Source organism: Macrobrachium nipponense, chromosome 20, assembly GCF_015104395.2.
Source record: "Macrobrachium nipponense isolate FS-2020 chromosome 20, ASM1510439v2, whole genome shotgun sequence".
NCBI lineage: Eukaryota > Metazoa > Arthropoda > Malacostraca > Decapoda > Palaemonidae > Macrobrachium > Macrobrachium nipponense.
Window position 1 is genome coordinate 16,505,857 of NC_061089.1, and position 27,445 is coordinate 16,533,301.

Below are 27,445 nucleotides of genomic sequence, written 5' to 3' on the forward strand. Positions count from 1 at the left end.
GAGCCCCCCATTCGTCTGACAGAGAGACCAGATCTTCTCAAACAACCCCATTTTCATCGGTTCCATCAGAGGCTCCACATGCTTCATCCTCATGCCTGGAGACTGACTGTCAGGAGATTCTCCAAGCACGAAGGGTTCTCCTCCAGAGTGGCGCGACAGTTGGCTCTTGCCAGACGGCAATCAACCAGGGTAAATTATCAGGCTAAATGGTCGGTTTACAGACGGTGTAAGTCTCAAGGACATTCAATTTCTAGACCTTCCTTACCGAAAGTAGCGGAGTTTTTAGTTCATTGACATCATGACAGGGCCTTGTCACCTTTGTGCATTAAGGGTTATAGGTCGATGCTTTCCTATGTTTTTAAGGCGAGGCTCATTAGAGATTTAATTTGATCCTTTTCCCTATCTCGACCCAGTCTGCAGTGTTCTCCTCCGACATGGGACATTAATAAAGTCCTTCAAGCCTTAAGGTTCCCTCCGTTTGAGCCTCTGAATATGGCTGATTTTAGGGACCTCTCTTCTGAGACACTTCCTTGTCTCGCTGGCTACAGCCAAGAGGGTGGGTGAACTGCAAGCACACACTTTTCTGGTTGCCAGATCTGGACAAGACATGATTTTGTCATACCTTCCCGAATTTGTCGCAAAGACTGAATCATCTGATAATCCCATTCCTAGGTCTTTCGTGCTGAAGTCGCTGGTCGACTTTGTTGGTAATTTAAGTGAGGAATTAGTTCTTTGCCCTGTTAGGGCACTCTCATGCTATTTACGCCGGACGAAGGACATTGAGGGTCGTCCCTGTCATCTGTTTGTTTCATCCCGAAATGTCAAGAGACCTATATCAAAGAATGGTGTATCCTTTTTTCTCAGATCTTATTATTAAAACTGGGGGGTTCGGCTGCCTGTGAGGGCCAGACGCCGAGAGCACACAGTATTAGAGCGTTGCTACATCAGTAGCTTTTATGAAGAACGTCTCAGTCGCCAAGATTGTCTAATTCTGTGTTTGCCTCCTTTTACTTGAGGGATATTTCTCTAGTTCTAGGCGACCTTTGTTCCTTGGGCCCGTTGGTGATGGCAGGACAGGTCATCAGACAGGAGAATTAGGTAGTCTTCCTGTTTTACGTTTGGTTGCTACCTGTATATTATTAATTTTGTGTTGTGTGTATTTTTTGTTTTTACATTATAACTTATGGCAGTTTTTGGTTTAGTTATAATGGGAATTAGGCAGTTGTTCCAACATGGGATACAAACCTTTCGGTCCTTTTACAATAGAAAGGTTACTAGCGGCAGCTGGATAGGTTGTAAGCTTTCGAACAAGGGGTTCGGTAGTTAACTGCTTGTCCGACAGTGCGCACACCGCGCGACTGGGAGGTGAAGAACCACTTTTGCTTTCGGCCTGCTGGTGTGTAGACGTGCTCTTCATCGCTCTGCCTGCTTCATCGTCGTGTGCTTTCAGGATATTTGTGTTTTCTCTTACTACTTGTGTGTGTGTAAAAGTGAACTGTAAGTACGCATATTCATTTTTCATATACACTTTGATTATTTATGATTATGGATCAAGGATCGATGTAATCTCGCGCCTCCTATTACCCGACGACTGTGCCCGGGGTTGAGGGGCGTAAATGTGGAAATTGAGAGTTTTCTTGAGATCGATCCCCAGTTCCTTTGTGCTCGGTCCCGAGGGCGGGAGCGCGCTCGCGCCGAGCCGTGTATTTTTGGGTGAAAGTGAAAATTGTAAGTGCAGTACTCTTTTTTTTTTATATTTTTGGCCTGTGCGCTCAGTGCCGAGGGCGCGAATGCTCTTGGCACGAGCCCTTTATTTTGTGTGAAAGTGAATTCGCAAGTGCAGTATTCTTTTTCATTTTCATATATTATTTTGATTGCATCAATTTTCATTATGGATCAATATTTCCGCAATTGCAAGTGCAGTATTCTTTTTCATTTTCATATATTATTTTGATTGTATCAATATTCATTATGGATCAATATTTCCGCTCATAACCGGGAATTGATCCTTAACCTTTTATTTTGTCTGGAAGTGAAATCGCAAGTGCAGTATTCTTTTTCATTTTCATTTATTATTTTGATTGCATCAATATTCATTGTGGATCAATATTTCCGCTCATAACCGGGAATTGACCCTTACCCCTTGCGCTTGGTGCCGAGGGCGCAAATGCTCTCGGCCCGAGCCCTTATTGTGTGAAAGTGAAATCGTAAATGCAGGATTCTTTTTCATTTATTATTGTTATTGTTTGCATCAATATTCATTATGGATCAAGATTCCCCTCATACCCGGGAATTGATCCTTATGCCCTTGCGCTCGGTGCCGAGGGCATGATTGCTCTCGGGCCGTGCTGTGTATTAGTTATGGGTGCAGTGGGTGCTGTGCGGGGGTAGGGGAAGCGAAGGCCTGCCAAGAAGTTGTCGGAAAGCTCTCCCGCGACTCCCTTGGTATCCGATTCTTCGTCTTCTTTCCTAACCCCCCCCCCCCCAAGCTCCCATGGATGGCACCTTTCCCTGGGGGGAGGGGGGTATCCGAGTCCTTCTCCTCGCCCAATCTGTCTAGCGTGGAGGAGGGCGCTCTGTGCCCCGACGTACAATTGTATTCGGGGTCTTCTGTTCGCTCGGGGTGGGGCTCTCTTCCCCCCGCGCAAGTGGGAACCCCTCCTAATCACCCAACTGCTGCTTCCGCAGGTGCTTCTGCCACGAGGGATGACCTTGGTCAGGTGTGGGCGTCTTTGGGTCCGCAGGGCGTACCTAGTGTCCAGGTGCTTCTCCATCATCTGGTCAGGGTACACCGCCCTTCCTCACCTGGTATATTCGCCTCACGTGGTGTCAGTGTCGCCTACAGCCGCTGTGCAGGGTCCGATCGCCGTACTGAGGAGGGGTGTGCCACCACCGCCCGGGTTTGCCGTGCTGCCGCAACCACACTTTCGCTGCCCTAAGAGCTCGCCCCTGGCCTGCCGCCGGTACCCAGGATGTCACTGGCTGTTGCCCCGCCTCCTGTGCTACCTGTGCCGCCTGCTGTACCTGCCGATGTTGAGGAAGCTGACGAAGAAGAAGAGGAAGAGGAGGAAGGTGTCGTCATCGTCTTCTTCATCTTCTTCGGCTACCGCCTCTTCCCCTTCGACTTCCAAGGCTTCACAGCCGAGGAAGAAGAAGGCTGCCTCCTCCCCTCCTAAGAAGTCTCCCTCGGGAGCTTCTCAAGGCCCATCTCACTTCGGTGGGACGGGGGGTTCTTCCGCTGGTCCTCCTGCTCCTTCGGGACGGGGAGGAAGAAGACTACGGGGACCAGAGGGGTACCACCCAACACCGGCACTTCCTCCCCTGGTGTCAGGGGCTCTGCCGCTACACCAGGTTCCGTCTCGCCCTCTCGTTCGCAAGAGGTACTGAGTGTACGGTCACCTGCCGGTGGCCGTGCAGCCAAAAACCAGACGCCAGAGCTCGCTTGGCGCCAGGTTCACGGCACGGAGCGGAAGGCTGGTGAGAGTCGCCTGACCAGCCAGCTCTTGCTCTCGCAGCGACCAGCCGGCTACCCGGGTTGATGTGATGGTCTCTGACCGGCCACGGGCTGAGGCTAGGAAGAGGTCCCCCCAGTCGGTTCGACGCGCCATGAGGACAAGCACCGGTCTCACAGTGACAGTGGTCTCTGCAGGTCGCCTGACTGCCGCTCCTACAGGGAACGGACGAATAGGGCAACCAGCAGCAGCTCCTCTGACACACGAGATCGGGGCCGCTGTTACCGGTCCAGCCATTCTCCCCAGGGAAACGGCTTGACTAGGCCTGCAGCTCGATCCCCACCACGGGTTGGTGATCGCCTGCAGCCCTCCAAGCCCACTGGTTCTACCAGCGAGCGGAAGGGGAGCGTCAGGTCTTCCTCTCCTGTGCCTTCAACTTCCTCGGTTTACACCGGGAAGAGTGAGGCACAGAGGAGTGATCGTGAGGGGCGTGCCCCGCATGATCCCATCGTGACGCCGTACGTACCAGGCACGATCTTCGGACCGACCAGGACGTACGCGCAAGTGGCAGGAGGAGAACGATAGGATTCTGTCGCTGTTCCCCCTCCTGAAGGGGGAGGTTCTCGGGTTATGCTCTTGTTCGAGGGCTTGACGTCCTACTCCGCAAGATGCAGTCACTCCAGGGATCCAGAGGAACTTTGCTGAGGCTATTGCGCTGATTCGTGAGCCACATCTCGGCTGGAGTCGTTTTGGGATCCAAGAAGGAACCCAAACCGACGGTGGGTCTGCCGCGATCGCACCTTGCCGACTCTGTTGGACCACGTGAAGTCTCTCGTCTTTGGACAGGACAGCTCACTGAGGTCTGTCAGATTGAAAAGGCTACTTCCTCCTCCTCTACTGCGACAGCGGCGTTTTTACGTGCATCAGAGGACGGTATCTACTCTCTCCTGTCAGGTATCAATCAGCCCCACCCAGACGAGGTTCACAGTGGCGGCAGAACCTTACCTACAGTGCGAGTTCGTAACCCTCCTCCGGGAAAACGTTTCTCCTGACGATACGTTTTCCCAGACTCTGGAAGGCCATCGCCGCAAGGTGATGGCTGCTTCTACTCTCTTCTCCCTCTTACTCTCTTCTCCAACTGCTAGTTCCACTGGGAAGGTGAGCGAGTATCCAATTCCTCCTCCATTCCCTCTCTCCTTACGGCTACGAGGGAAAGGGGAGGGATCCTGCAGAGAGTTCTCTGTAGGATCCCACTTAGGGGACTGCGTTACCGGGGGGACCTTCGGGTCCTACCTGACGTAAGCCCCCGTCGTTGAGGAAAGATCCTGCCCCATCCTCGATTTCTACAGGAATCGGGAGGACCACCAACCGATGATCGTTTGACGAATTTGGGGGGGAGGGGTTTCGCCGAGTGCTTAGAATTCTGTGGAATTTCTAGCACTCTCAGAGTGTCCGAGTTTTTTACGATCTCCTAACACTTAGGCGAAAGGTCCAGAGTGGGCTAGACGAGAATCCCCAATCATTGTTACCACAATAATCGGGAACCTCGCCGAATGCTCAAATTCCTGGAATTTCTAGCGTTTGGAAGAAGCACTGCTGCTGAAGGAAGAATATCTCACAGTAGGCGACCAACCCTGGAATAGAGAAGAACGGACGGGAATATCCAGTTTGGCTTGAACTTTCGTCTTCGGTATTCTGTTCACCATTGAAGCTTTCCTTTGGGGAAGACTTGTCCTTCACTCTCTTGACTAGAGAACGAAGGCGGTCGATCTCCAATCCTTATTCTCATTCCTCGAAAGGAAAAGAATTTAGGATGGAGGTCGTTGTACAGAAACCTACAAATATACTACGTATATTACCCTCGCGAAATTATTCTGTTAAGCAGTTGAATTGTCTGGGGTGTAGGCGCATACCATAGTTAACTCTACAGATTGTAACCGAGTCGACTAGTATCCTAATTGAACTGCAACTCGGGACTGCCTGCAACCTCCCAGGAGTTACCAGTTTCGATTTTAGATACTTATGGTATTGTCACTACAACACCAACTCAGCTTTTGTATTTACCGAAATCCGTTTCGTTTAAATATAATTGCTTGAGTATATTTTTTTATGCTCGATGGTTCTAGCCGAACGCATTCCTTCGTGGAATGGATTATGTGCCAACTCAGGATGACGAGTCAGCGAGAGCTACTGCGTATTGAACTGCCCGATAGCAGGTAGCAGCTCAGTACCAGCTTGCTCTCCGAGATGCACGGTCGTTTATGTCTCTCTCCTGCATTGATTGACTACCAAACTGTATCTCTGCCCAACAATCACGGACTTAGGTCTCTGATTAACGGGGATTCTCGCATACATGAATGACCATCTACTGCTGTGACGCTCGATTTCATCGCCTTCGACATTGCGAGAATTTTCAACAGAGATATCTCTTGGACTTTCATCTTTCTGTTTACCGCATGGTAACAGAAGTCTGTACTAGTCTCCCGCTGCATCGCACTGCGATAATGCGGAATGATTTCTGCAGACATCTGAGTTTGTCTTCAAAATATCTCGTATTCGTAGGTGTGCAATTGTTAATTGTTCACCCCAAATTAACAGATGTATCGGAAGACATCGCCTACTCCCCGACCTGCCAGCTCTACTTCCAAATGTTCAGCCCATGAGAAGCAGTTCTTCAGGCAGTATTTCCCTGTGTTTTCATTACTGGAAACGCCCCGCTTTCATTGCAACTACGACTTCTCACTGGACAGCAATGAAATAGAGGTTAGCGTTTTCAGTCATTTGTAAGCACAGGTTCAGAATCTTGAGAATCCTTCTCTCGATTTGGCTGTGAAGACGTAGGTTGCATTCACGGTCCACCTTCGTCTTCAATGCCACATAGTGTTGTTTCTCCTTAGCTGAGATTCAACTACTATGAGAATGTCTTGCCATCAGGGACCTCGGTCTCTAGAAGGCAATTGACTTTTGCCTGTTGGGCACATGCCTTAAGAGAATCATCGCCTCGCCGTCCGGCATTGGTGACAAACAAAATTACGATTTGTTTGGTCTCTCGGCATAACCCTTTAAGGGCGAAGGTCATGTGACTTACTCGGATGCTTGGACAACTTGCCTCACCGAACTCAGTCAGTCGGCAGCTGTCATAGCGCCCGAGTCAGTTATGAACTACGCTGTGGACTTAGTTAGTTTTTTCCAGATCAATCATTTCTTCGTCCTAATGGCTTGTCACAGTACCCATACCATCGACACCCACTAAGGAGTGTCGGTGTCCTATCCACTACCGAGAGGAACAACTTCGCTGCATGGGGATATGAGAATGCGAGACACTTCGCTGCAGACGGATAGACCAGTATGGGTACTGGACATCACCGAAGTCGAGAAGAGGGATAGGTCATGCGACTGTTCCTTTCTTCTCCCCTGAGGGAACTGCATGACTTTTCCTGCGAAGTCAAGCATCCAGGGGATGGGGATCCGTGACGCTCGAGTTCGTACCGAACTTTGTAGCGAAGACTCAGAACCCTTCGGTCCCTGACGATCGGTTCGAGTTCTTCACAATCCCCTCCCTAATGGACTTCACCGCCTTCGATGCGAAGGAGATGCTGCTTTGTCCTGTGAGGGTGCGACGGCGCTATCTGAAGAAACTCGACACCCCAGGCTGAGTGTTGATGCCCCTTCGTTAGCACCGGGATGACCTAGAAGTAGTACATTCCCTCGCATTCCGCAAGAACTTCTCCGTGGCGCAGGTACTGAAGCCAGGGGTCTGGTCCAACCAGACCACATGCACCTCCTTCTACCTTCGGGATATTGCCCACAGGTCCTTGGATCTTTTTCCTTGGGACCCGTGGTGGCTGCTCAACACGTTGTGTAGCGAACCCAGACCCTCGCATGCTGAACAGCATCGAGTCTTGGTGTGACTGTAAGAAGGGATGAGTGAATGAGAGTGTGACTGGCTCCTCTTCCCATCTTTTTCTCCTCCTCTACCTGTGGGTAGAGGGATACGGTCGTCACCCTGCTGGATAAGGACGAGATGTTGGTGAGCTACTCTACATAGCCCCATCCTATCCCTTTCACTAGGGATGGGATCGAATATCCACCACTTCCCCCAACAGGGGGGGGGGGGGGGGGCGAGTGGAAGCCAACAAGAGACAAACCCATAACTTTATGTTGCCTCTTGCAAACAGGAACAAGTTCTTGCTTGTTGGTACGAAGAGATACGCTTGCCTCTCTCTTAGTACTTGGTCCAGAGGTCTGACCATTGATCCTGCGGTGCACACCCCTATCAATCGGACAGAGGCTTGGATCCTTCCCTCGGTCTTATGACCAGGGAGGCATTCCAAGGTTGGGCGAACACCAGTCTGTTCACAAAAGACTCAGATTCCTCCCACCAAGAAGTGAGTCTTCCTATTGTTAAAGGACCGAGGGTTTGTATCACATATCAGAACAAATGACAATTTGTCGAAAATTGCATTTTTCCTAACTATACAAACCTGAGGTCCTTTACATATAGTCCCACCTCATGCCACCCCTCACTCTGCAGTTTTTGCATGGGCCTAAAGCAAAAGTGATTCTTCACCTCCCAGGCGCGTGGCGCGCGCACTGTCGGACAAGCAGTCAACTACCGAACTCCCTCGTTCGAAGCTTACGACCGTTCCAGCTGCCGCTAGTTACTTTCTATTGTTAAAGGACCTCAGGTTTGTATAGTTAGGAAAAATGCAATTTTCGACATTGTCTTTTTCCTTACGTCCGCACGGTAACTCTTCCGAAAAAATCAGAAATTTTTTCGTCTGATTGTCGTAATGTTTGCACCATTTTAAATTAGCTGTTACATAAAGTTTTATATATGAAAATGTTCCCAATTTCATGTAGAATACAACTAAAAACTACCCATGGTTGTAACTTTTATCAGTTTTCAAATATTTTCATATAAATAACGATAAGTGCCAAAATGTCAACCTTTGGTCAACTTTAACTCGACCAAAATGGTAAAAAAACGCAGTTGTAAGCTAAAATTATTACATTCTAGTAATATCCAATCAGTTACCTTTATTTGGCAACAAATTTGAAGTCTCTTGAACAATATTTTGATTTATGGTGAATTTATGAAATAAACTTTTTCCTTAAATCCGCGCGGTAACTTCCGAAGAAATCATAAATTTTTTTGTCCAATTGTTGTAATGTTTGCACCATTTAAAATTTGCCGTTACTTAAAGTTTTATATATGAAAATGTGCGCAATTTCATGTAGAATACAACTAAAAACAACCCATAGTTGTAGCTTTTATCAGTTTTGAAATATTTTCATATAATCGATAAATAGAATAAATTCATCCTTCAGTCAACTTTAACTCGACGGAAATGGTCGAAAACTGCAATTGTAAGCTACAACACTTACAGTCTAGTAATATTCAATCAATTACCTTCAATTTGCAACAAATGGGAAGTCTCTAGCACAATATTTCGATTTATTGTGAATTTTTGAAAACAGCTTTTTTTTTACTTCCGCACATTACGAATTCATGCATCATATTGTGATAATATTTTCTCTGTGTTGCTTTGATCGTTTTACAATTTGTTATATAACAAAATCATCGCAATTTAGTGTACAATACAACAAAAAAATAATTAACTCATTAGCTTTAACCGTTTTGCTCACAGCGCGATTTGTATACAATTATATATAAAAAAAATTATTTTGCGCTGTCATATATTCCAATATTTATATATGATAATTATATTTTTTTTCATTTCTGATGATTGCATACTAAACTTAAGGCAATGACAAAAAAAGGAGCCAAAAATGAACTCTTAATCTTGAAAATTAAGCCTGCTGTGATTTTTTTGAAAAAAACTTTTTTTCCGCTTCGGCGCTCACTTTTGAACGCCGCCGGCATAAGGGAGACACTTTCAGAAATGCCGGCTCAGCGTTTAGGGGTTATAATAGAATTTTTATTATAAAATTAATATTAATAATACTTACCTGTATAATTTATCTAGTCCCACCCATCCTACCCCACGATCTGCCTAACACAACTGATTTTCAAGGGAAGTTTTTGTAACTGTCATCGGCAGGGTTGCCAATGTGGTAAATTTTGGTGCGGTTTTTGGGGATTTAAGGCTAGATAAATTATCCAGATAAGTATTATTAATGTTAATTTTGTAATAAAAATTCCATATCCTAAATTATGTAAAGCTTGCAAAAAGTATGGAAATGCATTGGATCCCTGTCTTTATTCATGGAACAGTAAATTGTTAAGTTACATGTATGACATTCCACATCAGAAAAGAAAAAAAGTGATTTGAAAAACAGCTCTGTCATCACTTGATATTTTGATGTACAAGGTTTACTTTTAGGTAATGATTGAATCTGGCTTAGCTGTCTATTATGGAAACTTCAAGTAATTGTTGAAAGTTAACGGAACAGCAGTGGCCAGTTAGACATTTCTTGGTGAACTTTGGTCGGATTGACATTTTCTTTATCCTTTGTGAAAATCGTGGTGTAGATTAGTAAATATAAGCAATATTTTTCCTTGTATGAAGCATCTCATCTGTCAACTCACCAATATAGAATTTAGGTAGATGTGGCAATATGCAAAAGTAGCTCATGCTTGGCTGAAATCAGTGTTTCCAATATCTGAGGCTTACTGTGGTAGAGTTGTCAATTATATTTCCTCAACAGTATGTCTGTATCCTAAAATATACAAATAAACCTCACACCTGATACAGTTCATAATCATACCAGTTTATATCATTGATAAACAATACAACACACAGATGGCGAGCTTATAACAAACAGTCTACTTGGATCACATGCAAACGAACAGTGGTCTTTCAGTAATCATGTTGAATCTCATTGTAGGTAAATAAAAGGATATATGGCAATACAAGTGTGAATAAAAAAAATTTGATATCATTTTTTACATATGAATTACATGAGTCGGGAAATATTTGAAACCGCTTGTAATGATAGTCTATTATGAAGGTGTCTGGGGTAAGTGAAAGGAACATCTGTTGCAGCATTGGCTGGCAGCTAGATAATTTCAGTTATTGCATGGCAGTAATAGTAGTGTGATTAATATTTTGCATACTATTTAAATAATTTTTTCTTTAGCATACAAATTGTTATAATCGCTCTGTGATGGGCAATTTCAAAAATATTTTTCAAAGTAACTTATTGCACAAAACTTTGAAATTTCATTAAGATTCATACGTATGTCAAAAAGGCTAGCCTAGACTCAAGTGTTTTTTTTAAAATGTTAAGTATGGAATTACATTTTGATAGAATGAATAAAAAATAGTACAGTAAGGTAGTATTTTGACATATGAAATGAAAGTTCGCTTAAAATAAGACCAGTAAAGTCCCGTGGCAAATCAATATTATATGCGTACCATTCACTTGTCAATGCTTTGTGTTCTAGTGTTCAACATTATTAGGGATTAGTGCTGTCAGTGCACTTAATGCAGTCCACTGTAGGTCCTTTGTAGGGTACTTGCAGCCCCTGGCTGCAACAGCTTTATTACTTTTACTCTACATCCATTCATATCTTTCTTCCATCTTACTTTCCACCCCTTTTTTGACAATTGATTCATAGTGCAACTGAGAGGTTTCCCTCCAGTTACACCTTTAGAACCTTTTTACTGTCTATTATTAACGTTTCAGTGGTGAATGAATGACATAGGTCCTAGTGCTTGACGTTCAGCTTAAATGCTATATTCTACATTCTCCTCTAACATCAGTTTATGGATGTAAAAATGACTTTGGTATTATGATAAAAGTTATTTTATATGCATGCATGCATTAAAACTGAACTTAGAATAAAGTTTGAAAGAAAAGAAAATCTTGTAATGTGAACAGTTTGAAACCGAGGTCTTAAGTGTAGCCTGGGCTCTGCATGTGGTAAATCATAATTGTTCATTTGTGCTTGATCTGAGTAGACTTTGATACAAGCTCATCTTTTGTGTGCTTCAATTTTTGATGATGTTATCGCTAAGAGTTGGGAATTGTCTAATGCACTGGATGAGTTAAACTGCTCTAAAGTAAAAGTGTGATTGCTTATTGGTACATGATTTTCTGTAGTTTATTGACAGTTTTCATTTAACTTTGTTTGGTTTTTCTTTTTATTATTATTACAGGATTCCATTTGAGTGCAACAGTAGTAGTGTCCACTTCGGGCACAAAAGGACAGTTCAATGTTGCTGTTACATTTGACCGTGGAAGAATTACTACTTGTAATTGTACCTGTTCTGCAAATGCATCATGGTGTTCACATGTTGTGGCTGTCTGTCTCCACCGAATTCATCAGGTATTGTTTTATTAGCTTTGTTTAAATTCCCAAGTCTTAAGATTTTTTTATGTTCACTATTAATACTATACTAGCAATACCCCAAATAATAACTATAGCATTGAAGAAATATTATAGATTTAATTATCCTGTCTTTGTTCAGGTTCTCGTTAAAATTTTGTTATCCTGGTGATACATTCTGAATGTAATGGAAAGATTGTTTGTGAACTGGAAATTTAAATATACAACAGCTCCAAGATACTTGGAATTTTAAAAAAATATTATATCATAAAGTAAGTACCAAATAATAGTTTCACCATTCATTAGATTTGAATTGTTGTATTGACAAACAAGACCATTGTTAACAAAATTTTAGTTGATCAGGAGTTTACAAAAATTGTCAAGAGAATTGCTAGTTTACCTTTAGTCAAGTTGTGGTTTATTTTAGTCTCAGTGCATGTTATGAAAGTTATGTTTGAGCTTCAATGCATAGTTTATTTGGAAAACTTATTCAAGATCAACACTTCTAGTCTTCCAAAATTTGCAGGTCATGATAATGTTATCTAGCCAGATATGATATAGATTTAGTAGCTAATTATTTCTTCTTGTATTAGTAAAGTGTTGGTATAGGTTCAGCTACTCGTGAGGTAGTTAAAAAATGAAATGGAACATGCACATAATAGCCTTTGTAAGCTAGCTTTTTATTTTTGTCAGCTATTGTATAAATACTGTAGTCCTAAATAAGCCCTGCCTTGATTAGGTCTATGATCAAAGATCAGGTATGACCATCAGTGAAAGTATTAATCCAAGCAAAACTTAGGTAAGGAAGCAGGATGTCTTTGAAACCTTATTCATTAAATTTTATTTATCGTTTTGCAGCCAAGCCAAGTCAAACTTCGTGCCCCAGTCAGTGAGTCTCTGTCACGCCTCCAGAGGGACCAACTACAAAAATTTGCCCAGTACTTGATATCAGAGCTGCCACAGCAGATCTTGCCAACTGCTCAAAGACTGATAGATGAAATCCTTAATAACCAAACGTCCGATATCAACACGGTTAGTGTTCATTCTTAATTTATGTGAAAGAGAAAATACTGTAGATATATACATTTTCATGATTGATTTTTTTTTTAAATTTTCACTCATTAGAGCTTGTACATACATGGATATTATCATCTTTGCCAGCATATAAGACAAACCTAACATTTGGGGAGGCTAAATATTGCATAAAAGGAAAAGGAAACAGTAAAACCTATATTTTTAGGTTTAATAGGGTGTTTGCCCCCAAAAACTGGGAGTTATGCTGAATTTTCCCAAAGTTGGAGACCAACTTAAGCCTTCAATATTGTGTTGTCTTGCTTTTTGTTAACCCTTATTTAATTTTATAGAGTATAGTGCATACTATAATCACCATTATAGTGTTAAAACACATTGTAGGTAATTTTGATTAAGTAATGGCATGAACAAACTTACACAAATATCGTTTGGACTAGCTTAAAAAATCTTTCTCTCTTTTTATTGTAACATTCTTTAGTGTTTTATTCCTTGTTACTAGTACTTTAATGATGTTTTTGTTATTGATCTTTGTAAATTTGTGTAGGAGAAATTTTATTTCCTTATTTTTTTCAGGTGTCTGGTGCACCAGACCCAACTGCTGGTGGTTCAGCTAATGAGCAGATGGCATGGTGGTTAGACGAAAACAATCTACATGAGAACATACACAAGATCTTAGTCAAGTTTTGCGTACCATCCCCCATAGTTTTCAGGTATAAAACAGCTGTTCATTTTATTCATGTAGATAAAAATAATTTGTATTTTACCTTGCTATGTATACTGTACATTTAAGGCTCCTCGTTGGACGAGTGGTTAACGTGCTCGCCTTCCGATTCAGTAGTGTCAAGTTCGAATCCCTGCTATGCCAATGTGGAATCAGAGGAATTTGTTTCTGGTGATTAGAATTTAGTTTCTTGACATAATGCAGTTCAGATCCCTCAATTAGCTTTAGGTCCCGTTCCCAGGTAACCAATTGGTTCCTAGCCACGTAAAAATATCTAATCCTTCAGGGCAGCCTTAGGAGAGCTGTTAATCAACTCAGTGGTGTGGTTAAACTAAGATATACAGTAGTACCTCAGGATACAAAATTAATCCGTTCCAAGGCAGCCTTCGTAACCCGATTTTTTCGTATCTTGAACCACATTTTACATGTAAATTGCCTAATTTGTTCCAAGCCCTACAAAAACACCCCAGTAAATTTTATAATACAGTGGGGCCTCGCTTAGTCGCGGATCAGCAATCACGGATTCAGTTAATCACAGGTTTTTCCTTGGACCACTTCTCAGTCTAGCTATATATCCTGGTGTGAATCACAGCATCTCATGCTTGTCCGGTGGTAGGCTAAGCCTCGTCCGGTTCCGATAACCAACAAATGCATGAACAGATTCACATTATGATATTAACTGACAATAAAGGTAATAAAACCATTCTCACCTTATATATTATTGGCATATCTTCATAATATATAGCCTATTCATGGAATAATTCCATGTCATTGACATCAACTTGTAGTTGAGCGGCCAGCAGAAATGTAAACATTGAGTTACACTTCACAGCACCTTTGTCATTCTTAACCTTTTAGAAATGTTAATAGTAGTAGTTTAATTACAGTAGTAATAACATTTAGGAAAACATAAATTTTCAATTCGAACTTCATTATTGTTTTGGTATAACGTAATCAACTTCTCTGAACACTGCAGTCATACAAACGAATAGATTATCGTATGTTGTTTGCAATCGGCGACGAAGCGTAAACGTAATAAAACCATTTTTTCCATATATATTATTGTCATATATTCATAATAAAATGCAAATCTTATATATTATTGGCATATCTTCATAATAAAAAGCCTCTTCAAGGAATAATTCCTTGGGGAATCCATTTTTCAAAAGACAAAAATACACTTTACATGTTTACAGTATACAATGAACAATGATTACTTCATTTTGATGTGATTACATTAATATTACAATATGGTTCTCTAATCAGTACAGTAACTATTTTTTATCATAAATGTATATTCACTCACGAAAAAAATACATATGACCACCGTGACGTCACCGTTCTACAAAGTACCGATGTATTTTTACCTAAGTATCCTCTAAACTCTGTCATAAATCACTTTACTTACTTTTTTGTGAAGCCCAAATGCTACGTATATTCCGGAAAATTAACGAAATCACGAATTTTATCATAGAGCAAGATTCGCTGATTACTGTTTTCTTCTTTTTTTCATGACTAAATGCATTTTTAGAATAAAACTCATTCACAAATTTTCAAATACTATGAATGTAAATAGCAAAATTCTCTCTCTCTCTCTCTCTCTCTCTCTCTCTCTCTCTCTCTCTCTCTCTCTCTCTCTCTCTCATCACTTACAGAAAAAAAACTATAATACTTATCTATTATTATCGTAATAAAAGAACAAGATGGTCCCCGAAAGAATAAAAATATGTGTTGCCATATTTTATTTTCTGTGATTTACGTAACTGTGCTTTAATACAACTTTTATAGTTGACTGAATGATTATCACATAACAGTATACAAGAGAATATCTTATCACTATCCATGTTTCATTTCTTATCATCATAAAATATCTAAAATACAAATTTTATAGTTATTCTCGTGCTAAGATAGTCAACAATACTCTAGTCCCAAGCTGCTCTCTCAAGCTATTCTCGTCCTAAGCTGCTATCTCAAGCTATTCAAGTTACTCTCGTCACAAGCTGCTCTCTCTCTCTCTCTCTCTCTCTCTCTCTCTCTCTCTCTCTCTCTCTCTCTCTCTCAATGAAATATGAATTACTGTATCATAATATCATTCACTATCCATGTTTCATTTCTTATCATCATAAAATATTTACATTACAAATTTCATTGTTATTCTCGAGCTAAGATAGTCAACAATACTCTAGTCCCAAGCTGCTCTCTCAAGCTATTCTCGTCCTAAGCTGCTATCTCAAGCTATTCAAGTTTACTCTCGTCACAAGCTGCTCTCTCTCATCTCTCTCTCTGCTCTCTCTCTCTCTCTCTCTCTCTCTCTCTCTCTCTCTCTCTCTCAATGAAATATGAATTACTGTATCATAATATCATAAACTATTATGTACAAAGTTAATAATAATAATAATAATTCCATTAATAAATTAGTTTCTTTTAGCAACTAAATTGTTTTCCAAAATAATTCTTTCGGTAATAAACGTCCATCAGCTGATTCTAAACGTAAACAAAAGACAAAACTAGATTTTTATTGCTGTATTTTGCTGTTTATACATTAATATTATAGTTGGGTGCTGTAATCATTACAGTAAATCATGTTTTTTTATCATAAATATGTTCATTCACGAAATAGATATACTATGTACTTTAAGTTTGGTGCAGCAGCCAAATCATGAAAATAGAAAGGAATTGTTAGGTAATTATAATTTTGTTTGCTGATCTGATGCAGGGGAAATTGAAGATAGGAAAGAATAACTTTGAAACTGTCTTGAATTTAGTTTAAGGTGATAGTTGAAGAAATATTTGGTGCTTGAACTAAAGTAGGCAGTTATAACATTGAAATAGTGGTCTTGGGTGGGTTAATTATTAAAGTAGGTGGTTTAAAGCAATTTTCAGGGGGGGTACCAGGATAACACGGGTATTTACTTATCACGGGGGGTTCTGGGCCCTATCCCCCGTGATTAACGAGGCCCTACTGTAAAGCTAAATTGACCAATAAACAGTGAAATACAACAATTTGGACCATTCAAGACCTAACTTAAACTACATATACTACTAATATGTACTACATACCTGTAAATAAAGTGTATTAGTGTACATGGTACAAGAAATACTGTGTACATACGTATGTATGTAGTAAAATGTGGAACCTTACTTTTCGAGTGAGGCGATCTCCGAAAGTGGCGACAGAGAAGGAGGACGACAAATGGCAGAAAACTTGAACACTTAACTTTATGAAACACATTAAAAAATAACAGGAAACCTTAACACTAAACTTTACGAAACACATTAACAAATGGCGCAAAACGTTAACACTTAACTTTACAAAAAACTTAAAATTTAATTTTTATTTTATTTATTTTTTTAATTTTTTTTACTTTTATACTTTGCTCTTTATATATATATATATATATATATATAGTATATATATATATATATATATATATATATATATATATATATATATATACAAAATTTCAATTTTTTCACCACTTTCAACTTTGTTATTTTTATAGTATCACTTGGATCTTCCTGTTTGCTTACACCTGCTAAAGGCCTCTTTAAAAAATAACTATCCAAGGAAGATTGCTTCTGCCTGCTTTTCACAATGTTCCTGAAACTACTCAGGCAAACATCATCGAATTGCGCAAGCATACGACCTGTGTAAGCCTTTTCAGGGTGTTTCTTTTCTACAAATGATTGCACGTTACGAAGAGTAGCTAGAACATCCTTATTGTTCCGATACGTAATACAAACCATCGGTCCTTTAACAATAGGAAGTAGCTAGCGGCAGCTGGGACGGTCGTAAGCTTCGAACAAGGGGAGAACGGTAGTTAACTGCTTGTCCGATCGTGCGCGCGCCCGCGCGCCTGAGAGGTGAAGAATCTCTTTTGCTTTCGGCCGCGGGTGTGAAGGACATGTTCGTCATCGCTCTCTGCCCGCTTCATCGTTGTATGCTTTGTTTATATTGTGTTTTCTACTAATGGTTTGTTTGACTTGAAAATGAAACTGTAAGTACACTGTTTTCATTTTCATTACTTAATTATGAGCCAACATGGAGCTATCGCTATAGATGCGGCGATTTCCGCTCTTTTCATGAATTGATACCCTTGAATTATGTCTCGGTGCCGAGGGCGGGCGCGCTCGCGCCGAGTCATGTATTTTGGGCGAAAGTGTGTAATTGAAAAATGTAAGTACTCTTTTCATTATATTTTTGCCCTGTGCGTTCGTTGCCGAGAGCGTGATTGCGCTCGGCACGAGCCTCTTATTTTGTATGAATAGAATGCAATGAAAGTGGATTCGCAATTGCAGTATTCTTTTCATTTTCATTTATTTAATTGCATCAATTTTAATTTTGGATCAATTTCCGGTCTTACCCGGGAATTAATCCTTACGATTTATTTTCTGTGAAAGTGAAATTGCAAGTGCAGTATTCTGTTTCATTTTCATATATATTTTATGATAGCATCATATTATTATGGATCAAGTTTCCTCTCTTACCAGGGAATTGATCTTTTCCCCTTTAAGTTCTATGAAGTGAATCACGAGTGCAGTATTCTGTTTCATTTTCATATTACTTTTCACTGCTGTGCGGGGCTAGGGGAAGCGAAGGTCTGCCAGGAAGTCGTCGGAAAGCTCTCCCGCGACTCCCTTGGTATCCGATTCTTCGTCTTCTTTCCTGCCCCCGCTCAGCTTCCTCGTATTTTGTATTTGGGGTCTTCCTTGCGTTCGGGGTGGGGCATGTCTCCCCCCAGTGCGTGAGGGAACCCCTCTTACTAATCTGTCTGTGCTACCGCAGGTGCTACATCCGTGGGAGACGACCTTGGACAGGTATGGACCACTGCGGCTGCAGGGCGTGCCTAGCATCCACGGGGTGCTGCAGCGTCTAGCGAGGTCTGGGGCGGTGACCCATGGAGCGGTCTCCACTACTACCTCCACGGCCGCTTATGCTGCTTCCCCCCGCCTGGTCTACACTCCCCATGCTGTGTCGGTGACGCTGTCTGCCGCTACTAGGGCCGGTCGCCGCCGTACCGAGGGGGGATATGCCGCCGCCGCCTGTGTTCTTCGTGTTGCCTGCCCCAGACTTCCGTTGTTCCAGCAGATCGCCCCTGGACCGGCCGCCAGTACCCAGGTTCCCGCTGGCTGCCGATGATTCTACGAGGCGATAGCTGGGCCTGCCGTACCTGCCGTTGATGTGGTTCCCGCTGCTGGCTTGGCTGTCCCTTCTGTGTCTACCGCTGCCGCTGTTCCTGCCGCTCCTGAGCTAGTTGCTGTTCCTGCCGCTCCTGAGCTAGTTGCTGTTCCTGCGCCTGTCCATGCTGGTCCTGCCCACGGTGTGTCTTCCCCAGTCCCAGGTCCTTCAGGACAGGTGCAGTCGGGCCGTGTTGCTTCGGCAATAGCCCCGGCTCCGGCCTGGATGGAGGACCTGATGACTGTCCTGGCTGAACTGACGAGGAAGAGGAAGGTGTCATCTTCGTCTTCATCGTCTGCTGCTGCCTCTTCCCCTTCGACTTCTAAGGCCCATAAGCCGAAGAAGAAGAAGGCTGCCTCCCCCCCTAAGAAGTCTCCTTCGGGAACTTCTAAGGGCCCGTCCCACCCTGGTGGGACGGGGGGTCCTTCTGCTGGTCCTCCTGCTCCTTCGGGAGCCGGCCCGTCTCCCCTTCCGTAAGGAAGAGATAGACAGGGACCAGAGGAGTACCGGTTAGCACTGGTACTTCCTCGCCTGGTGCTAGTGGCGATGCCGCTGCGCCAGGTTCCGGCTTGGTCTCTCGTTCGCGAGAGATCCCGAGTGTACGCTCTCCCTTGGGAGACCGTGCAGCCAAAGTTTCGGCGCCAGAGTTCGCTCAGCGCCAAGACCGCGGCACGGAGCAGAAGGCTGGTGAGAGAACCGCTCAGGTGACTCTTCGCCAGGCCAGCTGCCGACCCTCTCGCAGTGACCAGCTGGTAACCCGGGTTTCCCCCTAAGAAGGCTCCTTCGGGAACTTCTAAGGGCTCGTTCCACTCCCGTGGGACGGGGGGGTTCTTCTGCCGGTCCTCCTGCTCTTTAGGGAACAGGGCCCGTCTCCCCTTCCGCAAGGAAGAAGAAGACGGGGACCAGAGGCGTACCGACTACCACTGGTACTTCCTCGCCTGGTGTTTGCGGCGCTGCCGCTACGCCAGGTTCCGGCTCGGTCTCTCGTTCGCGAGAAGTTCCGAGTATACGATCTCCCATGGGAGAGCGTATAGCCAAAATTTTGGCGCCAGAGTTCGCTCGGCGCCAGGACCGTGGCACGGAGCAGAAGCTGGTGAGAGCCGCTCATGTGACTCTCGCCAGGCCAGCGGCCGCTCTCGCAGCGACCAGCTGGTAACCCTGGTAGACGTGACTGTCTCTGACCAGCCACGGGCTGAGGCTGGGAAGAAGTTACCCCCTTCCAATCGTTGGTGCCAGCCTCGGCTGGTACCAGCGGTATGACGCGCCGCGAGGACACGCACCGGTCTCACCGCGACAGTGGTCTCTGCAGGTCTCCTGACCGCCGCTCCCACAGGGACCGGGTGGATAGGGGGACCAGCAGCAGCTCCTCTGCACACGAGATCGGGGCCGCTGTTCTCGGTCCAGCCGTTTCCCTGGGAAACGGCTCGACTAGGCCTGCAAGTTGGCGATCGCCTGCAGCCCTCCAAGCCCGCTGGTTCTGCCAGCGAGCGAAAGAGGAGCGTCATGTCTTCCTCTCCCGTGCCTGCAACTTCCTCGGTTTGCACCAGGAAGAGCGAGGCACAGCGGGGTGATCGTGAAGGGCATGCCCCCGCACGATCCCGTCACGACGCCGTAAGTACCAGGTACGATCTTCGGACCGACCGGGACGTACGGGCAAGTGGCAGGCTTCGGACCGACCGGGACGTACGGGCAAGTGGCAGGAGGAGATCGAGAGGGGTCTATGGCAGTTCCTCCTCCTTAAGGGGGAGGTTCTCGGAATGCTCTTGTTCGAGGGGCTTGATGGTCCTACTCTGCAAGATGCTATGACTTCCGAGATCCAGAGGAACTTTGTCGAGGTTATGGCGCTGATTCGTCAGCGCAACGACCTCGGGGAAGGATCGCCGCTCCCACCAACAGAGCCCACGTCTCTGCTCGAGTCATTTTGGGGCCCGAGAGGGAACCCAAACCGACGGTGGGTCTGCTGCGATCGGAGCTTGCCGATTCTGTCTTGAACCAGAGTCTCTCGTCTCCGGATAAGAAGGCTCTCTCAGATCTGGCCGGTCGAACAAGCTACTTCCGTCTCCTCTACTGTGACAGCAGCGTTTCTACGTGTCTTCGGACACTGTATTTAAATACCATTCAGTCCTCCTGAGAGGTTTCGACCTCGATGAGGACTGGAATGAGTCGGAGGACGGTATCGGCTCTCTCCTGTCAGGTGTCGATCAGCCCCACCCAGACGACGTTCACAGTGGCGGCAGACCCTTACCTACAGTGCGAGTTCGTAACCCTCCTCGGGAAAACGTTTTCTCCTGACGATACGTTTTCCCAGACTCTGCTCCTACTCTTCTCCAACTGCTAGTTCCACTGGGAAGGCGAGCGAGTATCCAATTCCTCCCCCATTCCCTCTTTCCTTACGGCTACGAGGGAAATGGGAGGGATCCTACAGAGATTTCTCTGTAGGATCCCACGTTGGGGACTGCGCTACCGGGGGGACCTTCGGGCCCTACCTGACATAAGCCCCGGTCGTTGAGGAAGGATCCTGCCCCATCCTCGATTTCTACGGGAATCGAGAGGACCACCAGCCGATATCGCTTGACGAATTCGGTGGAGGTTTCGCAGAGTGCTTAGAATTCAACGGAATTTCTAGCGCATTCAGAGTGTTCGAGTTTTTTACGATCTCCAAACACTTAGGCGAGACTACGGTCCAAAGTGAGCGAGACGAGAATCCCCGATAATTGTTACGCGATAATCGGGAACCTCGCCTATGCTCGAATTCCTGGAATTTCTAGCATTGGGAAGAAGACTGCTGCTGAAAGAAGAGTATCTCACAGTAGGTGACCATCCTGGAATAGAGAAGAACGGACGGGAACATCCAGTTTGGCTTGAACTATCGTCTTCGGTATTCTGTTCACCATTGAAGCTTTCCTTCGGGAAAGACTTCTCTTTCTCTCTCTTGACTAGAGAACGAAGGCGGTCGATCTCCAATCCTTATTCTCATTCCTCGAGGGGAAAAGAATTTAGGATGGAGGTCGTTGTACAGAACCTACAAATATACTATGTATATTACCCTCGTGACATGATTCTGTTAAACAGTTTAATTGTCCGGGGGGTAGGCGCATACCGTAGTTAACTCTACGGATTGTGACCGAGACGAATTGTATCTTATTGAACTGCAACTCGGGGCTGCCTGCAACCTCCCAGCAGTTACCAGTTTCGATTTTAGATACTTGGTATTGTCACGACAACACCAAATCAGCTTTTGTATTTACCGAAATCCGTTTTGTTTAAATATAATTGCTCGAGCGTATTTTTTATGCTCGATGGTTCTACCCGAACACATTCCTTCATGGAATGAATGGATTACCTGGCAACTCAGGATGACGAGTCAGCGAGAGCTCAGCTACTGCGTATTGAACTGCCTGATAGCAGCTCAGTATCAGCTGGGCCTCCGAGATGCGCAGTCAGTTATGTCTCTCTCTCTCCCCTGCTTTGATTGACTACCGAACCGTATCTCTGCCCAACAATCATGGACTTAGGTCTCTGATTAACGGGGATTCTCGCAATAATGAAGGACCATCTACTGCTGTGACGCTCGATTCCATCGCCTTCGACATTGCGAGAATTTTCAACAGAGATATCTCTTGGACTCTTTCATCTTTCTGTTTACCGCACGGTAACAGAAGTCTGTACTAGTCTCCCGCTGCATCGCACTGCGATAATGCAAATGATTTTGCAGACATCTGAGTTTGTCTTCAAAATATCTCGTATTCGTAGGTGTGCAATTGTTCATTGTTCACCCCGAATTAACAGATTTGTCAGAAGACATCGCCTACTCTACGACCTGACAGCTCTACTTCCAAATGTTCAGCCCATGAGAAGCAGTTCTTCAGGCGGCTCTCCCGTTTTCATTACTGAAAAGTGCCCCGCTTTCATTGCAACGACATCTCCTCACCGGACAGCAATGAAATAGCGGTTAGCGTTTTCAGTAATTTGTAAGCACAGGTTCTGAATCTTGAGAATCCTTCTCTCGATTCGTCTGTAAAGACGTAGGTTGCATTCAATGTCTACCTTCATCTTCAACGGCACATAGTGTTGTTTCTCCTTAGCTGAGATTCAACAACTATGAGAAATGTTCCTTGGCCTTCAGAGATCCTCGGTCCTCTAGAAGGCAATTGACTTTCGCCTGTTGGGCACATGCCTTAAGAGAATAATCACCTCACCGTCCGGCATCGGTGACAAACAAATACACTATTTGTTTGGTCTCTCGGCATAACCCTTTAAAGGATTATGCCTTACTACCGAACCAGTTAGTTGGCAGCTGTCAGAGCGGCCGAGTCAGTTACGAACTACGCTGTGGACTTAGTTCGGTGGTTCCGATCAATCATTACTTCGTCCTAATAGCTTGTCCCAGTACCCATACCATCGACACCCACCATCGAGTGGCGGTGTCCTATCCACTACCGAGAAGAACTTCACTGCATGGGGATAGGAGGATGCGAGACACTTCGCTGCAGACATCACTGCAAGTTGAGAAGAGGGATAGGTCATGCGACTATTCCCTTCTTTTCCTCTGAGAGAACTGCATGACTTTTCCTGCGAAGTCAAGCATCCAGGGGATGGGGATCCGTGACGCTCAATTTCGTACCGAACTTCGTAGCGAAGACTCGGAACCCTTCGGCCCCTGACGATCGGTTCGAGTCCTTCACAATCCCCTCCCTAATGGACTTCACCGCCTTCGATGCGAAGGAGATGTTGCTTTTTCCGCAAGAACTTCTCCGTGGCGCAGATACTGAAGGCAGGGGTCTGGTCCAACCAGACCACATGCACCTCCTTCTACCTTCGGGATTTTGCCCACAGGTCCTTGGATCGTTTTCCTAGGGACCCGTGGTGGCTGCTCAACACGTGTAGCAAACCCAGACCCTTGCAGGCTGAACAGCATCGAGTCCTGGTGTGACTGTAAGAATGGATGAGTGAATGAGAGTGTGACTGGCTCCTCTTCTCATTTTTTCTCCCCTCTACCTCTGGGTAGAGGGATACGGTCGTCACCCTGCTGGGTAAGGACGAGATGCAGGTGAGCTACTCAATAGAGCACAATCCTATCCCTTTCAGTAGGGATAGGAGTAAATATCCACCACTTCCTCCAACAAGGTGGAGGAAGTGGATGCCAACTTGAGACAAACCCATAATTTTATGATTGTCTCTTGCAAACAGGAACAAGTTCTTGCTTGCTGGTACGAAGAGATACGCTTGCCTCTCTCTTAGTACTTGGCCCAGAGGTCTGACCATTGATCCTGCGGTGCACACCCCGATCAATCGGACAGAGGCTTGGATCCCTCCCTCGCTCTTACGACCAGGGAGGCATTCCAGGGTTGGACAAACACCTTCTATTCACCAAAAAGACTCAGATTCCTCCCACCAATAAGTGAGTCTTCCTATTGTTAACTGACCGAGGGTTTGTATTACGTATTGGAACAAATGACAATTTGTCGAAAATTGCATTTTTCCTAACTATACAAACCTGAGGTCATTTACATATAGTCCCACTTCATGCCACCCCTCACTCTGCAACTTTTTGCATGGGCCTAAAGCAAAAGTGATTCTTCACCTCTCAGGCGCGGGCGCGCACACGTTCGGACAAGCAGTTAACTACCGTTCTCCCCTAGTTCGAAGCTTACGACCTTCCCAGCTGCCGCTAGCTACTTCCTATTGTTAAAGGACCTCAGGTTTGTATAGTTAGGAAAAATGCCATTTTACGACAAATTGTCATATTTCTGCCGTTGTCATAGGGTCATCCTCCTCCTCCTCACCACTTTGAGAGAGCTCTTCTTGAACGACGTTATGTTGCATGGCCTCCAACTCCTTCAGGTGATCCGTCGTAAGCTCCTCTTAGTGCTCCTCGAGAAGGTCATTGATGTCTTCCTCGTCGACGACCAGCCCCATGGACTTGCCGAGTGCAACGATCTCGTCAAGTTGTGGTTGCGGAACAGTTTCAGGATCGTCAACTGTTTCTGAATCTGTATCAGCTTCGCCCACGTTGAATCCAAAGTCTCGGGCGGATACGGCATCAGGCCAGAGTTTCCTCCATGAAGAATTCAAGGTTCGCCTTGAAACCTCCTGCCAAGCTTGATCGATGAGTCGGCTGCATATCACGATATTGAAATGCTCCTTCCAAAATTCATGCGAGGTGAAGTTTGTGGTATTGGTGAAGTTTGTGGTATCGGTGATGTCGAAACATCTCTTGAAAAGATGTTTCATATACAGCTTCTTGAAGTTCAATATCACTTGCTGGTCCATGGGCTGGAGGAGAGGGGTGGTGTTAGGCGGAAGATAAAGAACCTTGATAAAAGAATACTCCGCTAGGATATCTTCCTCGAGGCCAGGATGGTGAGCAGGGGCATTGTCCAACACCAGCAGACATTTCATAGGGAGGCACTTCTCTTCCAAGAATTTCTTCACTGTCGGGCCAAAACACAGATTTACCCACTCGGTGAACTAAAGTCTTGTTACCCAGGCTTTCGCATTAGCCCTCCACATCACTGGAAGCTTCTTCTTTAGCACTTTGTGGGCCTTGAAGGCTTGAGGAGTCTCCGAATGATAGACAAGTAGGGGCTTCACCTTGCAATCCCCACTGGCGTTGGAACAAAGTGCGAGCGTACGAGTAAGCCTGTCTTTCATAGGCTTATGCCCGGGTAGCTTCTCATCCTGCGTGATGTACGTCTGACAAGGCATTTTTTTCCAAAAAAGGTCAGTCTCATCACAGTTGAAGATTAGCTGAGAACTGTAGCCTTCGGTGATCGTCATCTTGTCGAATGTCTTAATAAAGGCTTCGGCCGCTTTCGTGTCCGAGTTGGCCGCCTCCCCATGCCGCACTACCATATGGATGCTAGTCCGTTTCCGGAATTTTTCAAACCACCCACGAGAAGCCTTGAAGTCTGGGGTTGGCGTCGATGTCCCTTCTCCTCTGTCATCTTCGGGTTGGGCAATCAAATCGCCGAAAATAGCGCTGGCCTTGTGGCAGATTGCCATCTCGGTTATCGTATCGCCAGCGATTTCTTTGTCTTTATCCATACAAGAAGCAGCCTCTCCATCTCATCGTGCACATGGCTCCTCTTGTTGGACAAAATAGTGACGCCCTTGGAAGGTGTAGCTGCTTCCTTCTGCTTAAGGGGGCCGGCCGGCTAATGCCATTCTTTAAGGACAGGACTTTGATATTCATAGTATTTAATAAGGTGACTTGGGATATCTCCAAATCGCATATCATTTTTGCCTCTGACCTTCGGTTTTGTGACCCCAGGGCGATTTATCCCGAAAATAACCATTTTTATACATTCAACTTCCCTGCCAGATATATACTTAGCTATAGACTCCGTCGTCTCCGACAGAATTTCAAATTTCGCGGCACACGCTACCGGTAGGTCAGGTGATCTACCGCCCTGCCCTGGGTGGCAGGACTAGGAACCATTCCCGTTTTCTAATCAGAATTCTTCTGTCGCCCGGGCCATCAACATTGTTGTTGGTTCCTCTCGATTGGTTTTTCTTTTTTCACCGGCAATTGATCTTCTTGACCGACTTTTGGTGACGTATCTGGATTGTTGGATTGGCATACGCTTTTGTGGACTGTTTTGTGGACTTGATTTTGGAATTTTCTTTAATAATGTCTGACTCTGGAATGGTTGTGAGACGTTGTGTGAATGTAGGCTGTAAGGTGAGGTTGCCGAAAGCTTCGGTAGACCCTCACACGGTATGCAAGGGTTGCAGGGAGTATGAATGTTCTTTTACTAATACTTGTAAGGAATGTGAGAACTTGAGTGAGAACGAATGGAAGAATCTAACTAATTATTTAAAAAAGTTAGAGAGAGAAAGAGTGAGGAAGGCTTCTTATAGAAGTTTAAGTAGTTCTAGATCTGAACTAATTCCTAGCTTGGGATCTTCCCCAAGGGTAAGTATTGCTACTTCTCCTTCCATTGCAGCCCCTTCTCCTATTGCAGAACCTGTAGATTCAGCAAAAGAACTGCGGATCTAAAAGCAGCCTTCAAGTTGATGGAAAACAAAATGGCTTGCCATACAAGGTAAGGCTAGTGATTATTCAGTGGACACTGATATGAGTGTCCCCAGTGTAGTGGAGGGGGCATCTGGTCGGCTCAGCAACGCTCCTAGGTCTAGACCTCTTCCAAGCTCACATGCCCAGAGGAGAAGGAATGTCGAAAACCGAAAGGAGGTTGTGGAGAATCCCCACCGATCAGGTGTCCCTTCGGCGGTTTCTGTGACACCCCAGACTGCCAAGGATCGCTATTGTAAAGCGTCCTACGTGAGTGTTTTTCGTCGTCGGGATCTTCATCTCCGAGACGTGATTGGAGAGATTCAGATCGATCTCGGCCACTCAAGAGGAGTTGGAAGGCTCCGACTATTGATTCGAGCCGCCCAGAAAACTTCCCTGAGGAATCTCCCTCGGAGTGAAGAAGGCAAGAAGAGCCATTCTTTCAACCAGAGTGAGAAGGAGGCAGGAGGTGGAGGCTATGGACTCCTCCCCTCCTCCTTCCCCTCCTCCCGAAGAGGATAAAGAGGAGGTTACGAAGAAGATTCATGATGGCGATGCAAGAGCAGATTTCGTCTTTTGTAGGAGTTCTGTCAAAGGAGCCTCCTAGAAGGAAAGACTCTTCCCTTCCGATCAAAAGATCCTCCAGACGTATGGAGGTATCTGCCGCCAGGATCGATACTCCTACTCGAGGTGAGGTTTCCGGTACGAACCTGGATGAACCTATCAGACGTCTGGCACCGGCCAGGAG

The 27,445-nt window shown here is 44.8% G+C and overlaps 1 protein-coding gene across 7 annotated transcripts in view; it reads left to right on the top strand.

Annotated features, from left to right (window-relative positions):
- LOC135222513 (zinc finger SWIM domain-containing protein 8 homolog) overlaps positions 1-27,445 on the top strand; it is a 334,079-nt gene that overhangs the window by 67,870 nt on the left and 238,764 nt on the right. For all 7 annotated transcript variants that reach the window (XM_064260601.1, XM_064260624.1, XM_064260617.1 and 4 more), the window contains exons 4-6: positions 11,579-11,748; positions 12,607-12,780; positions 13,354-13,490. In XM_064260601.1, the coding sequence (XP_064116671.1) occupies positions 11,579-11,748; positions 12,607-12,780; positions 13,354-13,490 (481 nt within the window). The remainder of the gene's footprint in view (positions 1-11,578; positions 11,749-12,606; positions 12,781-13,353; positions 13,491-27,445) is intronic.